This window comes from Rhipicephalus sanguineus, chromosome 7 (assembly GCF_013339695.2).
Source record: "Rhipicephalus sanguineus isolate Rsan-2018 chromosome 7, BIME_Rsan_1.4, whole genome shotgun sequence".
Lineage (NCBI taxonomy): Eukaryota > Metazoa > Arthropoda > Arachnida > Ixodida > Ixodidae > Rhipicephalus > Rhipicephalus sanguineus.
Window position 1 is genome coordinate 117,184,026 of NC_051182.1, and position 13,349 is coordinate 117,197,374.

The window sequence follows — 13,349 nt, forward strand, 5'->3', positions numbered from 1 at the left end:
ATATATTCCCCCGGACTACCACCTCTCTGTTGAGGAATTTGAAAAACTCATCGACCAGCTCCCGCATCCATTCCCGTTGGTTGGAGATTTTAATGCGCACCATCCTCTATGAGATGTAGACGAACTGTTTCCCGAAGTTCGTTAATCGAAAACTAGCTCCTGTCCTCTGGCTCCTGTATATTTAATAAAAAAGAGCCAACGTACTTTAATGTAGCGCACAACTCATACACAGCAATAGATCTTGCAATCGGCTCTCCCTCACTCTTGGCAACCACCGAGTGGGCTGCTATTCGAAACCTCTATGGAAGTGATCATTTTCCTGTTTGTTTAAGACACACAGGAAACACAAATCCGATAGTAAACGCTATCCGGTTTAGAGAGCAGGGTGCTGACTGGATGAAATTCCGAGAACTTTCAAAATTGTCGCGCTCATCAATTGAAAACCTAGATATTGATGCATGCCAAGGCTTGATCACACTACATATTATACAGGCTGCAGAGCAATCCATGCCACAGACATCTAACAAGACACGAAACAAACGAAGACCATGGTGGAATGCGGAATGCCAAAGTGCCCGTGATAATCAAAACAAAGCATGGTCGAAATTCCGCAGGTATCCTACAGCTGACAACTTATTTGATTTCAAGTGTGCCAAAGCAAACGGCAGGCGTATCCGACGTGAATCTAAACGGCAGAGCCGGCAGTCATTTCTCTCCTCAGTTAACTCCTACACTGATACGCATAAATTGTACAACAGAGTTAGAGCTCTTCAAGGACAGAGTACCCATCCAGTGGCTCTTGTGAGTACCGCTGGTGATACACTGGAACACCAAGCAGAAGCCTTAGGACAACAATTTGAGTATATCTTCAGCTCAGCACATTATACAGACTCATTTAAGCGACACAAGCTTGCTGAAGAACGTAAACCTATCCGTGATAGAAGGCCAACCGCAGGAGGGTACAATAGCCCATTTACTGTAGAGGAATTAATGGCGGCGCTGAGAACATGTGGAAACTCAGCAGCAGGCCCGGACAGGATTACGTATGGCATGCTGAAACACATACATGAAGACACACTTGACACCATCCTCTTTCTGTTCAACAACGTATGGTCCTCTCGGCGTCTACCCGAAACCTGGAAAGAGGCCGTTATCATACCAATCCTTAAACAAGGAAAAGAAGCCACACTTGCTGCCAGTTACGGGCCTATTGCGTTAACTAGCTGCTTGTGCAAGGTATTTGAAAAAATTATTAATCGCCGCCTTGCGTATTACCTAGAATTTAATGGCCTTCTTGACCAACGTCAAGCTGGATTCAGGTCTGGCCGGTCGACAACCGATCAGCTCGTAGCCTTCGAGTCTTATAACCTGGCCATCTGTCAACATCAAATTCAGTTGGCAGTAAATAAACTCTCAAGCTGGGCAGACAGAAATGGTTTTAAATTTAAGTGTGGGAAAACTGTCTGCTTACTTTTTTCTAAACTACGTGGCATTAGGCCAGCCCCCAACATTTCAATAAATGGCCAAACCATAGCCGTTAAGAAAGACCACAAATTCCTAGGTGTTGTGGTTGATGAGAAGTTGACCTTTGTTACACATATCAAGCAGCTGCGATTAAAATGCTTGAAAACTTTAAACTTACTCAAGATTCTTTCGCATCAGTCATGGGGTACAGATCGTGACTGTCTGCTGAACCTACTGAGCAGTGTAGTGCAATCACATATTGATTACGGTTCGGTGGTGTACGAATCAGCGTCGACATCTGCACTTAAGATGCTTGACCCAGTGCACCACCTTGGGCTTCGTCTGGCAACTGGCGCCTTCAGAACCAGCCCGGTAGCTAGCCTCTATGTTGAGGCGGACCGATGGTCATTAGAACGACGAAGACAGTATACAAGCATCACTTACGCCACTAAGGTGCTCTCCCATGCTGACCACCCATGTCGCGAGCTATTGCAGCACACATGAAATGCCCACCTGTTTTCGAGGCGACCATCAGCTATGCCACCGTATCCTATCAGAGTAGCTTCACACCTTGAAAGCCTGAACATACCGGTTGCCAATCTCCAACTAAGCTCTCATAAGGACACTGTGGCCCCGTGGGAAATATAGGCTGTCAACTGTGACATGTCAATCTTAGAGGTAGGGAAGCATGGCCCCCAAGTTGCAATAAGCCAACACTTCATGTACTTACAGGCAAAATACAGGTGTGCTGAGTACTACACAGATGCTTCTAAGTCCTCTGCAGTCGCATGCGCAGCACACGGTCCTGAGTTCTCTCAATCTGAAACAATGAATGAACATACCAGCATATTTACAGCAGAATGCTATGGCATACTACTAGCTGTAAGGCACATCCTAAAGAAGAAAGAACCAGCCTCCGTCAGATACACAGATTCCCTCAGTGCAGTTACTGCGTTGTCCTCCGGTCAGATAAGCAAAAATGCAGTTATGAACTCGCTTCTAAAATGCATCATGACTGCTCACAAATCCAAGCTTAAAATTGCGCTCTGCTGGATACCGGGACACTTCAACATAGCTGGAAATGAGGCAGCGGACCAACTTGCGAAGTCGGCTGCACTCCGCAGTTCAGTAGACATAGATGTCTTGCCGTATGAGGACCTGAGGCCACACATCAGAAAGAAAATTCGTAGGGAATGGCAAGAAGAATGGAACGCGGCAAGCGATAACTGCACACAATAAAGCCGATAGTCGAAGGATACGCTACCGAAAGACGTAACAGACACCAGGAGGTTGTTCTGTGCAGACTTAGGATCGGCCACACACACGCGACACACTCACATCTTTTAAATAAATCTCCAGCACCGAACTGTGCAAAATGTGGTGATCCGCTGTCCTTCGTTCATGTTTTAATCATATGTCGGTGGCTCGAACCAGAAAGGAGACGTCACTTCCCAGAACTGTACAAATCCCAATACCGTCACACCCATCCTTTTTTCTTGGTGACGAGCCCATGTTCCCCCGAAAAAGTGTTTTAAACTTCTTAGCTAGCGTAGGCTTCTTAAGTTCCGTTTCATACTCTCATTAATCTCAGCCTTCTCTCAATCTTGAGGGAATCACTGAGATTTCTAGCCCAGACGTCATGCAGCACGCACTCCTTGTCTTGACCAGGGCTGCTGCCGAGGCTGCGTGACTTCGTAAAGCCCATAGCTTGTGCCCCCTTTTAAACTCATCGCACACAATCTTTTCCTTTAATTATTTTAGGCCCTCTACACCACAGTTTTATTTTATTCGTCACCTTGAGTACCACTATTTTTACTTGAGTCGACCGTAACCCTGTGTTTGGCGCTCTTTGGCCTGAGTTGCCCTTGCGCCACTAAAACCTACCATCATCATCATCATCAAGAAATGAGAGCGATATAAATGATGAGTCATCCCACATTCGTAATGGGTGTGTGAAGTAAAGTAACGTTCAAGATAACATTTCTTTGCAAGCTTGGTGCAGACAGATTGAAAATGATAGGATTTTTGACAAAATACTTCTACATGGATTGTACTTCCTATGCAGCACCAAATTAAGTTTATCACAATTAACCGGTCTTGTTCCTGTCTGCTATCTCTAGAACTTAAAAAATACATATTTTCTGTCAGGAATTTGCAAGTTTTAAGTGCATTGCACATGAGGGGCCCGGCTTGCCTCTATCCAAGATGTGTGGCGTGGTCAAGCTCAAAATAAAGTGGTCAATACAGGACTAAAACAATGCTAGCATTGCTCAAAACTGGGTTAACATAACCAAACAAGGTGTAATTTAATCTAATTAAAGCAAGCAATCAGCAAACAATCGTAATAATTACCTCAAAAGTGCTAATTAAAAACACTTCGGAAACATGCGGCTGACGCCTACGCCGCGCAAAAAAGGGCGCCACCACCTCGCCTAACGAGAGATTTCTCCTCCCACCGGCGCTTCTTCGGCGCCAGTGTTACAAACACTTGCGAGAGTTCATTCATAGACAGCGACTAACAACAGCACAACGGGAATCGCTGCGTGCCCGTGCTACGCACTTTCAAAGGTTTAACAGTAGTGGAGCTGCATTTAGTGCAGGATTTAGAACTACACCAATCGCTACACAAGAAATACATTAGTGCTGGACTTGAACTACATTTTTCCTGCCGCTTTTAACGTTACTCTTAATTTCAATTGATTATTTTTCAATTCCCATTTGACGTTTCCATAAAATGCAGAGCAATATTGCTACCTTGAATGAAGGTTTATTTTGTGACTATCAGCAGGCAGTAAAAAATCTGAGGAAAATAAGAACGATAACAAAGAGCGTTAATTAATGAAGTTGGCTACTGTATAGGGTACTTCAGATGCGCTAGGTTTTTTTTTTTTGGGGGGGGGGTGGATTTTAATATCACCTTTCGCGCTTCCTCCCATTATGTCAACATAGCAACAAGCCCAAGAAAACACCCTGCTCGAATTATGGAGTACCTCTCATTTCGCTTTCTTGATATCAGAAAAAGAAAAAATAAGGCTCAAGTAATTAAAACATTAAAAAGAATTGCGAATTAAAAATATGTAAGAGATTAGTCAGTATTCAAGACATAAAAAAACATAAATTACAGAGGAAGGCGGTACACGGGAAGCGGACCATAGACGGTCTTCATCTCCCAGAAGTGCCTCCTGGAAACAAAATGCCCGGGATTGTATCAGCATTTCATCTAAAGCGGCTTTGTCCTCTAAGTGCAGACTGAAATTCTCGTTGCAGATAGCGTTCGGTCCAGTGTACTTTCACGAGGCGTCGATATCGAAGCAATGTGAGCATTTGTCGCTGCGCTAGCGCGTTTTTTTTTTTGTCTGTTTCATTATTGGAGTTTCGGCATGAGCCACTGCGGGGTATACGGTGGTTACGTTGCTCGGCTGCTCACCCGAAGATTGCGGGTTCATACCGGCCTCGGCGGTCGCATTTTCGATCGAGACGATAATACTTAGATTTAGGTACTTTGATATAGGTGGAGGTTAAAGAACCCCAGGTGGTTAAAATTTCCGGATCCCCCCACTTCGCCGTCCCTCAGTATCATATCGTGGTATTGGCACGTAAAACCACAGCAATCATTCATTAAACCAACGGCATGGTGGGAAAGGTCAAAAACATGTCCTTGTACTTCAATACCATCGATTAAGTATTGTTTTCCTACAGAGCACTAGCCGCGCTGCATGCGGAAACATTATTTCAGTATGCTCACTACTCAAGTGATCACACCTCGAGGGCGTGGGTTTGATAGACGGCTTTGACGGCCCATTTCGATGGGCGCAAAAAGCAAGAGCACCCGGGTTATTTAGATTTAGGAGGGAAACACGAGGGAGAGAGAAGTCAGGCACGCAGGGGCACGTTCAGAAACCCCATTCCATCAAAAATAATCTGGAGTACAACACTGTCCAGCGGGCAGAGGAAGCCGACCGGAATGAAGAACTTCTGGCCGTCACCTAGGTTTAACGATCAGACTTGCACCGGTGGTTATAGACCAATGGCGATGTTGTGATTGTTAGGAATTCTGACTATGTCTGTATGCGCTGTCCGTCTCCTTCCTTCTCTCTCTCTTTCTCTGTAAAACCAACTTTCAAGACCCCTATCCCTTTCCCCAGTGTATTGTCTTTTATTTGCGTATTTCGCTTTATTTCGCTATTTTGTATAGTAAATGCAACCTTTTCCCCACTCCCTCTTCAGAGCAGAGCCCTCTCAGCTGCGTAGCCGCTGTCAGTGCAGGAGGGAGTGGAAGGTTGTTGAACTGCCTTGCTGGGGTTGTCGCCGCTTCTCAAGGATCGAGACCAGTCCTTTCTTTTCAAAACAACTTGCCCTTTATGTACAGCATATAACCAAGGTTACAAAGCCGTTCTGTACACTGTGACTTCTGCTAGGTAACTCGGCAGAGGCGAAAGTGCATAGCACCGCTCCTGCGATGAGAGCACTCGTGGGAAGCCCGGAGCCCGGTTTTAACACCTTGGTTACTCCTCCCTTTTTGCTCTACTCGTCGCTCGGGAAATCACTAAAGGTCTTAATGAAATGTTACAGTAGAAGTGGCCAGTTTATTAGGCTATAGAACTCCTGCTCTGAAGCTTCCTTTTTTCTTTTTTTTCGCGCGCCTGCTTTTCTCTGCGCTTTCCTTTCCATCTTTCTTTCCCTTTCCGCCTCCCCTAGTATAGGGTAGCAAACGTGATGCTAAAATTCTGGTTGACCTTCCTGCCTTTCTCCCGTTTTATGTCTCTCTGTAAGTTAAAGCTGAAGTCTGGGCTAGTTAGTTTTGACTTGAATGCGCATTCATGTAACAGAACTGAAACAGCTAAAACAGGGACAAGGAAACGGGCACGAAAAAAGATGCATTGCTTCCGGGATCGGCCCACCTTTTACCAAGGGGCGATGTCAAGTGATGTCGCCGCGTTATGCGATGCCATAGTGGAGACCTGGGACGTCAAAATGGTGTCGTATCGTGATATCATGTTATTATCACAAATTTTTGTATCCCTCTTGACGCTGAAGGTCACTTTGCACGTTTGATGACACATGTAGGGCTTTCGGGTTAACACTGCGAAGGCATGGACAATGTAGAGAAACTGAAAGACACAGCTTTATGGTGTTTCGAACAGATGTTCGGCAATTTAAGTACGATGTACTCCACTTTCGACAAAACCGAGTGTCCACTACCAATGGAGCCAAATTCACGCAGGCGCTACTAACTTAAACTATCCGTCTAGCCACCGTGAATTCTCTCGCCAACGTTCCAATTTTCTTCCTACTAGTTTCTCAACACTGCAGGTGAACGTGCCGCTATAGAAATATTCTCAACATACGCTGCACTTGCTTTAAGTGCTTTATTCAAACTTAGCAAAAAAAGCATTCTCGCTGATGCCACGCAGAGTGCGAATCAATGTAACGTGAAGCAGTCAGCAAGGAACAGCCAAGTGTTACGAACACAACAATTGTCGCTACGTGGGGAAATGGTGGGGTTGATAAAACCTTGATTATTTCCAGCAGTATTCGGAGGTTCTTGGCTTGCGGTGGAATGGGGTGGGGGAGGGAATTCAGCCCAGGGCTCCGCTTGCAGCAGCCGCTCTGCGGGCCGGGTCCATCAGAGTGAGCTCATTCTCCAGGTTCTGGCTGGCCAGCAGCTCTTCCCATCGCTCCGCTGAAGTAGCTGTTGCTAGATTTTAAATGATATCAGACGTGCCTTACTCAAGCGTAAAGAGCGCGTGTTATTTGGGTGTTCGACGGCAATGTACGCCATATACGTTTCGTTGAAATTCAGTGAATAGTTTACATTTCAAACCAAATGCGGGACGATGGGATTCATTGTGCTGTATTTTTACTTGATGACGAAGGTGCCTCGGCACGCCACGCCTACGATTGTAGTGAATGACTGATGCGCCAGAATGAAGCACGAAATCGAAACACTTTCTTAAACTGCGCGAGAACACGAAGACACAAGTAAGAAAAACATTCAGAAACACCACGAGCGCAGTTCTGAATGTTTTTCTTACTTGTGCCTTCGTCTTCTCGCGCAGTTTAAGAAAGTCTATCGCTATGAACTAACTAGCCTACCAGAACGTATTATCGGAAGACGGCTAGCTGCACCAATTTGCAATTACATGCCTAGGACACCGGGATATAATCGAATTGCCCAACACTGTTCCGAGGTACACACACACACACACACACACACACACACACACACACACACACACACACACACACACACACACACACACACACACACACACACACACACACACACACACGCACGCACGCACGCACGCACGCACGCACGCACACACACACACACACACACACACACACACACACACACACACACACACACACACACACACACACACACACACACACACACACACACACACACACACATATATATATATATATATATATATATATATATATATATATATATATTATAAAGGCGTTTATTGACGGCACTAGTCGACGAAGCACAACGGCGACAGTCAAGACAGAGCGCGGACTCTGAGCGCGAGGAGCGTGCTGTCAGAGAAGAGCGGAAGAGGACGACCCACTAGTAAGCGCTTGAGAGCGCGACCCATTACAGGCTTCCAACGCTTCGCCACAATTACCCCGGGTACGAAAAGGGAGCCGCCTGGCGACCTAACTGCTTGTAACTATGAGCGGGTCATGGTAGGGTTTCAGGCGCTCCACGTTGACAATGTCGCGCCCTCGATGGCGCATGTCCGAAGATGGTTCAAGGGGTTCGATCACGTAGTTGACCGGGGACGTGCGTTCGACGACACGGTAGGGGCCGTCGTATTTCGGCAGTAGTTTTGAAGAGAGGCCAGGTGCAGTGGTAGGGACCGAGAGCCATACGAGTGCTCCAGGGAGGAACGTGGGCGCAGAAGTGGTGGTGTCACCGCGAATGCTCTTCTGGCGCTCTTGGTCATTCGTAGTAAATGTCTTGGCAAGCTCCCGACACTCCTCAGCAAGTCTTGCAGTGGCAGAAATAGGCGCACACTCAGACGGGTCCGGCTTGTATGGAAGGATTGTGTCGATTGTGTGCGACGGGTGCCTGCCGTACAATAAGAAAAAGGGCGAGAAACCAGTAGTGCTCTGCGGGGCGGTATTATAGGCGTAGGTGACAAAAGGCAGAATGGCATCCCAATTTGTGTGATCGGCGGCGACGTACATCGAGAGCATGTCACCGAGCGTGCGGTTAAAGCGTTCGGTGAGCCCATTCGTCTGCGGGTGGTAAGCAGTAGTTTTCCGGTGAACAACGTTGCACTCTTTGAGAATGGCTTCGATGACTTCGGACAAGAAGACACGACCTCGATCGCTGAGCAGCTCCTGGGGTGGACCTTGGCGCAGCATGAATCGGTGCAGCAGGAAGGAAGCAAGGTCGCGCGTTGTAGCCGCTGGGACGGCGGCAGTTTCGGCGTATCGCGTAAGGTGGTCAACAGCGACGATGGCCCAGCGGTTACCACCCGACGTTAGAGGAAGTGGTCCATACAAATCGATGCCAACGCGCCCAAACGGCCGGTCAGGGAAAGGTAGAGGTTGCAGACCTCCCGGCGACAGGTGCGTTGAAGTTTTGCGGCGCTGACAATCGATGCAGGAGCGAACGAACTTCTGCACGTAGCGGTACATCCCTCGCCAAAAGTACCGTTGGCGAATGCGGTGGTAGGTTTTCGATACCTCAGAGTGTGCACACTGCGGGTCAGAGTGGAACGCATATGTCAGAACTGAATATGACTCGCATATGTCAGAACGCAGACTGCGGGGTATTACGAGTAGCCACTGGCGGCCGTCGCCGTAATTGCGTCGGTGGAGGAGGTCGTCGCGAACGGCGAAATGGTGCGCTTGACGACGCAATGCGCGAGTGCATGGTGTCGCCGATGGATCACTCAGCAAGGCTATCAGTGAGGGAATCCAGTGATCCTTGCTCTGTTCAGTGGCGATGGTTTGAATGTCGATAGACGAAACGGCATTGTGAGACACTGAGCTGGTAGTATTGTCGTCAGGCAAGGGGGAGCGCGAGAGTGCGTCGGCGTCAGCATGCTGGCGTCCGTTGCGGTACAGCACACGGATATCGTAGTCCTGTAGGCGAAGTGCCCAGCGGGCGAGGCGACCTGAGGGATCCTTCAGTGACGACAACCAGCATAGTGCATGATGGTCGGTGATCACATCAAATGGGCGACCGTACAAATAAGGTCGGAATTTCGTAAGGGCCCAGATGATCGCCAGGCATTCCTTTTCGGTGACGGTATATATTGGTCGCGGCTTTAGTAAGCGTACGACTTGCATATGCCACGACATATTCATGGAACCCTGGTTTGCGCTGCGCAAGGACAGCGCCAAGGCCAACACCGCTAGCGTCTGTGTGTACCTCTGTAGGAGCCGTAGGGTCGTAGTGGCGTAGTATGGGAGGCGACGTCAACAAACGGCGGAGCTTTTCGAAAGCGTCGTCGCACTCGGACGACCATGAATGGAGGGGCCCGTTACTTCCGAGGAGCTTCGTCAGAGGCGATATGATAGTCGCGAAATTTCGAATAAAGCGCCGAAAGTAGGAACACAGTCCTACGAAACTGCGCAGTTCTTTGACGGACGTAGGTTTCGGGAACTCGGTCACGGCGCGAAGTTTGCCTGGATCGGGGAGAATTCCGTCCTTGGACACAACGTAGCCGAGGATTGTCAGCTGCCGTGCTGCAAATCGGCACTTTAGATTCAGTTGCAGACCGGCGTCGCTCAAACGCGTCAAAACATGCCGTAGGCGTTGAAGATGGGTGGAAAAGTCCGGAGCAAAAACGACGACGTCGTCGAGGTAGCACAAGCACGTGTGCCATTTCAGGTTGCGCAGAACGGTATCCATCATGCGCTCAAAGGTGGCGGGCGCATTACACAGCCCAAACGGCATGACGTTGAATTCGTACAGGCCGTCGGGCGTGACAAAGTCGGTCTTCGGTCGAGCGTCGTCAGCCATAGGTACTTGCCAGTACCCTGAGCGCAAATCGAGAGATGAAAAGAATTCGGTGCCTTGCAGGCTGTCAATCGCATCGTCTATTCGCGGCAGTGGATACACGTCCTTACGAGTGATCTTGTTGAGTCGTCTGTAGTCGACACAGAACCGCACAGAACCGTCCTTCTTCGCAACAAGAACGACAGGAGACGCCCAGGGACTGTTGGAGGGTCGAATAACATCGCGTCGAAGCATGTCGTCGACTTGCTCGGTGATTACACGGCGTTCTGTGGGAGATACGCGATATGGACGTTGCCGCAGTGGCAGGTGGGCGCCAGTATCGATGCCATGCGTAACGGCCGACGTGCGGCCGAGAGACGTTTGAGCGACATCGAAAGAAGAGCGAAATTCTTTTAACAGGTCCAGAAGCTGGGAACGCTGGACCTGCGTAAGGTTGTCAGCTATGGTGGAACCAAACACGTCAGCGGGTGATGAACCAGACATCGAAACAGCACTGAGCGTACTGGAACTGCGGCCGTGCGTGTCATCGGGTTCGTCCATAACTTGTGCGTCTTCGAGGGGTTCCACGCTGCCGAGACATTCCCCTCGCACCAATGTAACACTGTACGGGGAGGGGTTGATTACAAAAATAGAGGTGCTTCCCTGAGTGATTTGAACGGTCGCGAAAGGCACCAGCAAGCCTTTCCTCGTGCAAATACGGTCGAATGGCGAGAGGAGTGCAACGGTGTCGGATAGACTGGCGCAGTAGACGGACACCGCCGTTGACGAGTTTGCAGGCAATTTGATGTCGTCTTTGACGAGCACCTTGCTGGCAGCCGATGGACTGTCTTCCGGCGTCAAATTAGAGAATGGTGACAGCTATATTTCGGCTGGTGCGCAATGAATGACGGCGTCGTGGCGGGAGAGAAAATCCCATCCGAGGATGACGTCGTGAGAGCAGGCAGGAATTATGATCAGTTCGACGGCGTACATAGCGTCCTTAATCATGACGCGGGCTGTGCACACCGCTGTAGGGTGAATACGTTGGGCGCTGGCTGTACGGAGGGAGAGCCCGGAAAGTGGCGTCGTCACTTTGCGCAGTATTCGGCTAAGCTTTGCGTCCATAACGGATACAGCGGCTCCAGTGTCGATAAGGGCAGATGCACGAACACCGTCTACAAACACGTCTATCACGTTCGATGGGCTTCGCTGAGGGCTTTCGCAGTTCGATCGCGTCGCAGCCCTTGCCTCTTGAACTGCGACGACTAGTTTTCCTGGTCGCGTGGGACCAGACGTGGCCGCATCGGGGACAGTGAGCGGCGTCGTGGTGACGGTGACCGACGGGTAGAGGGCGCTGGGCGAGACGGCGGTGACATAGGCTGCGGCGAATCGTAATACGGGCGGCTCGACTGGCTTGGCATGGTTGAGGCGACTTGAGGCGACTGCATGCGATTGCAATAGCGGGCGACGTGACCGGCGCAACCGCACGCAAAGCAGATAGGGCGGTTGTCGGAAGTGCGCCATCGGTTCGCCGGGGTGGGTCCCATCCATGGCCCAAGACGCGGTGGACGGGGTGGCGGCTGATAGGACTGCATGGTCGGCTGCAGTCGTGGCCTAGGAATGACGTCGGCGTACGCAGCCGGCACACTCGCCTGGAAGGCCTGTGGTCTGGCGACGACTTCGGCGTAGGGATGTGGGGCAGACACAGGGATCGCTGGGGGTGGCCTGGCTACAACTTGCGCGTAACTGAGTGGCGCAAGCGCCGGAGGTGGCTGGTGGGATTCCGGCATGACCTCCGCGATTTCCTGTTGAATAGCGCGGCGTAAGGGAGGCAGCAGTGTGGTCGACGGCTGTTCAACATGCTGCGACTGCGGCAAGGTCAGCAGAGAAAACTGGCGGGCAATTTCCTCGCGCACAAATGACGACCTCGGCGAGCAAGCCCGAGTGATCAGAAATGGCCGACAAGCCAGCGAGGTCGGCGTCGCGTGATGGAGGTCGACGGGTCAGCAACCGTTGCCGGCGCAGCTCCTCGTAGCTTTGGCAGAGCGTGATCGCCTCTGTCACGGTACGAGGGTTCTTGGCGAGCAGCATGGTGAAGGCATCGTCGTCGATGCCTTTCATAACGTGTCGGATCTTGTCAGACTCAGACATGGTTACATCGGCCTTCTTGCACAAGTCGAGGACGTCTTCGATGTAGCTGGTAAACGACTCACCGGTCTGCTGAGCTCGTTCACGTAAACGCTGTTCGGCTTGCAGTTTACGTACGGCAGGTCGGCCAAACACGTTGATGATGGCGGTCTTGAAATCAGACCACGTGAGGAAGTCGGTTGCGTGGTTGTTGTACCACAGACTGGCCACACCCGCGAGGTAGAAAACCAGGTTGCTCAGCTTCCCTGCCTCGTCCCATTTGTTGGGTACGCTCACGCGCTCGTATGTCGCGAGCCAGTCCTCCATGTCAGTGCCATCCGCGCCGGTGAATATAGGAGGGTCGCGGATGCGGGGGGAACCGGAGCATGGTGTCGGTACAGGGGGAAGCGTTTGCTGGGCGGCGTCTTGAGGCATGGCAGAGGGCACGGTACGGGATCGAAGCGCCAGGGGCATCGAACGGACCGAAGCTGGTTGTACGGCGCAGCACTCTCCACCATATTATAAAGGCGTTTATTGACGGCACTAGTCGACGAAGCACAACGGCGACAGTCAAGACAGAGCGCGGACTCTGAGCGTGAGGAGCGTGCTGTCAGAGAAGAGCGGAAGAGGACGACCCATTACAGGCTTCCAACGCTTCGCTACAATATATATATATATATATATATATATATATATATATATATATATATATATATATATATATATATATATATATATATATATTCTAGCGAAGCATTCCTACTCAGTATAATGGGTCGTCCTGTCG

At 49.9% G+C, this 13,349-nt stretch overlaps 1 protein-coding gene across 1 annotated transcript in view; it reads right to left on the reverse strand.

Annotated features, from left to right (window-relative positions):
* Positions 1–7,043: 7,043 nt before the first annotated feature.
* LOC119398960 (fatty acid synthase-like) overlaps positions 7,044–13,349 on the reverse strand; it is a 138,577-nt gene continuing 132,271 nt past the window's right edge. Inside the window, exon 28 of the mRNA XM_049417479.1 lies at positions 7,044–7,162. Within this exon, the coding sequence (XP_049273436.1) occupies positions 7,044–7,162 (119 nt within the window). The remainder of the gene's footprint in view (positions 7,163–13,349) is intronic.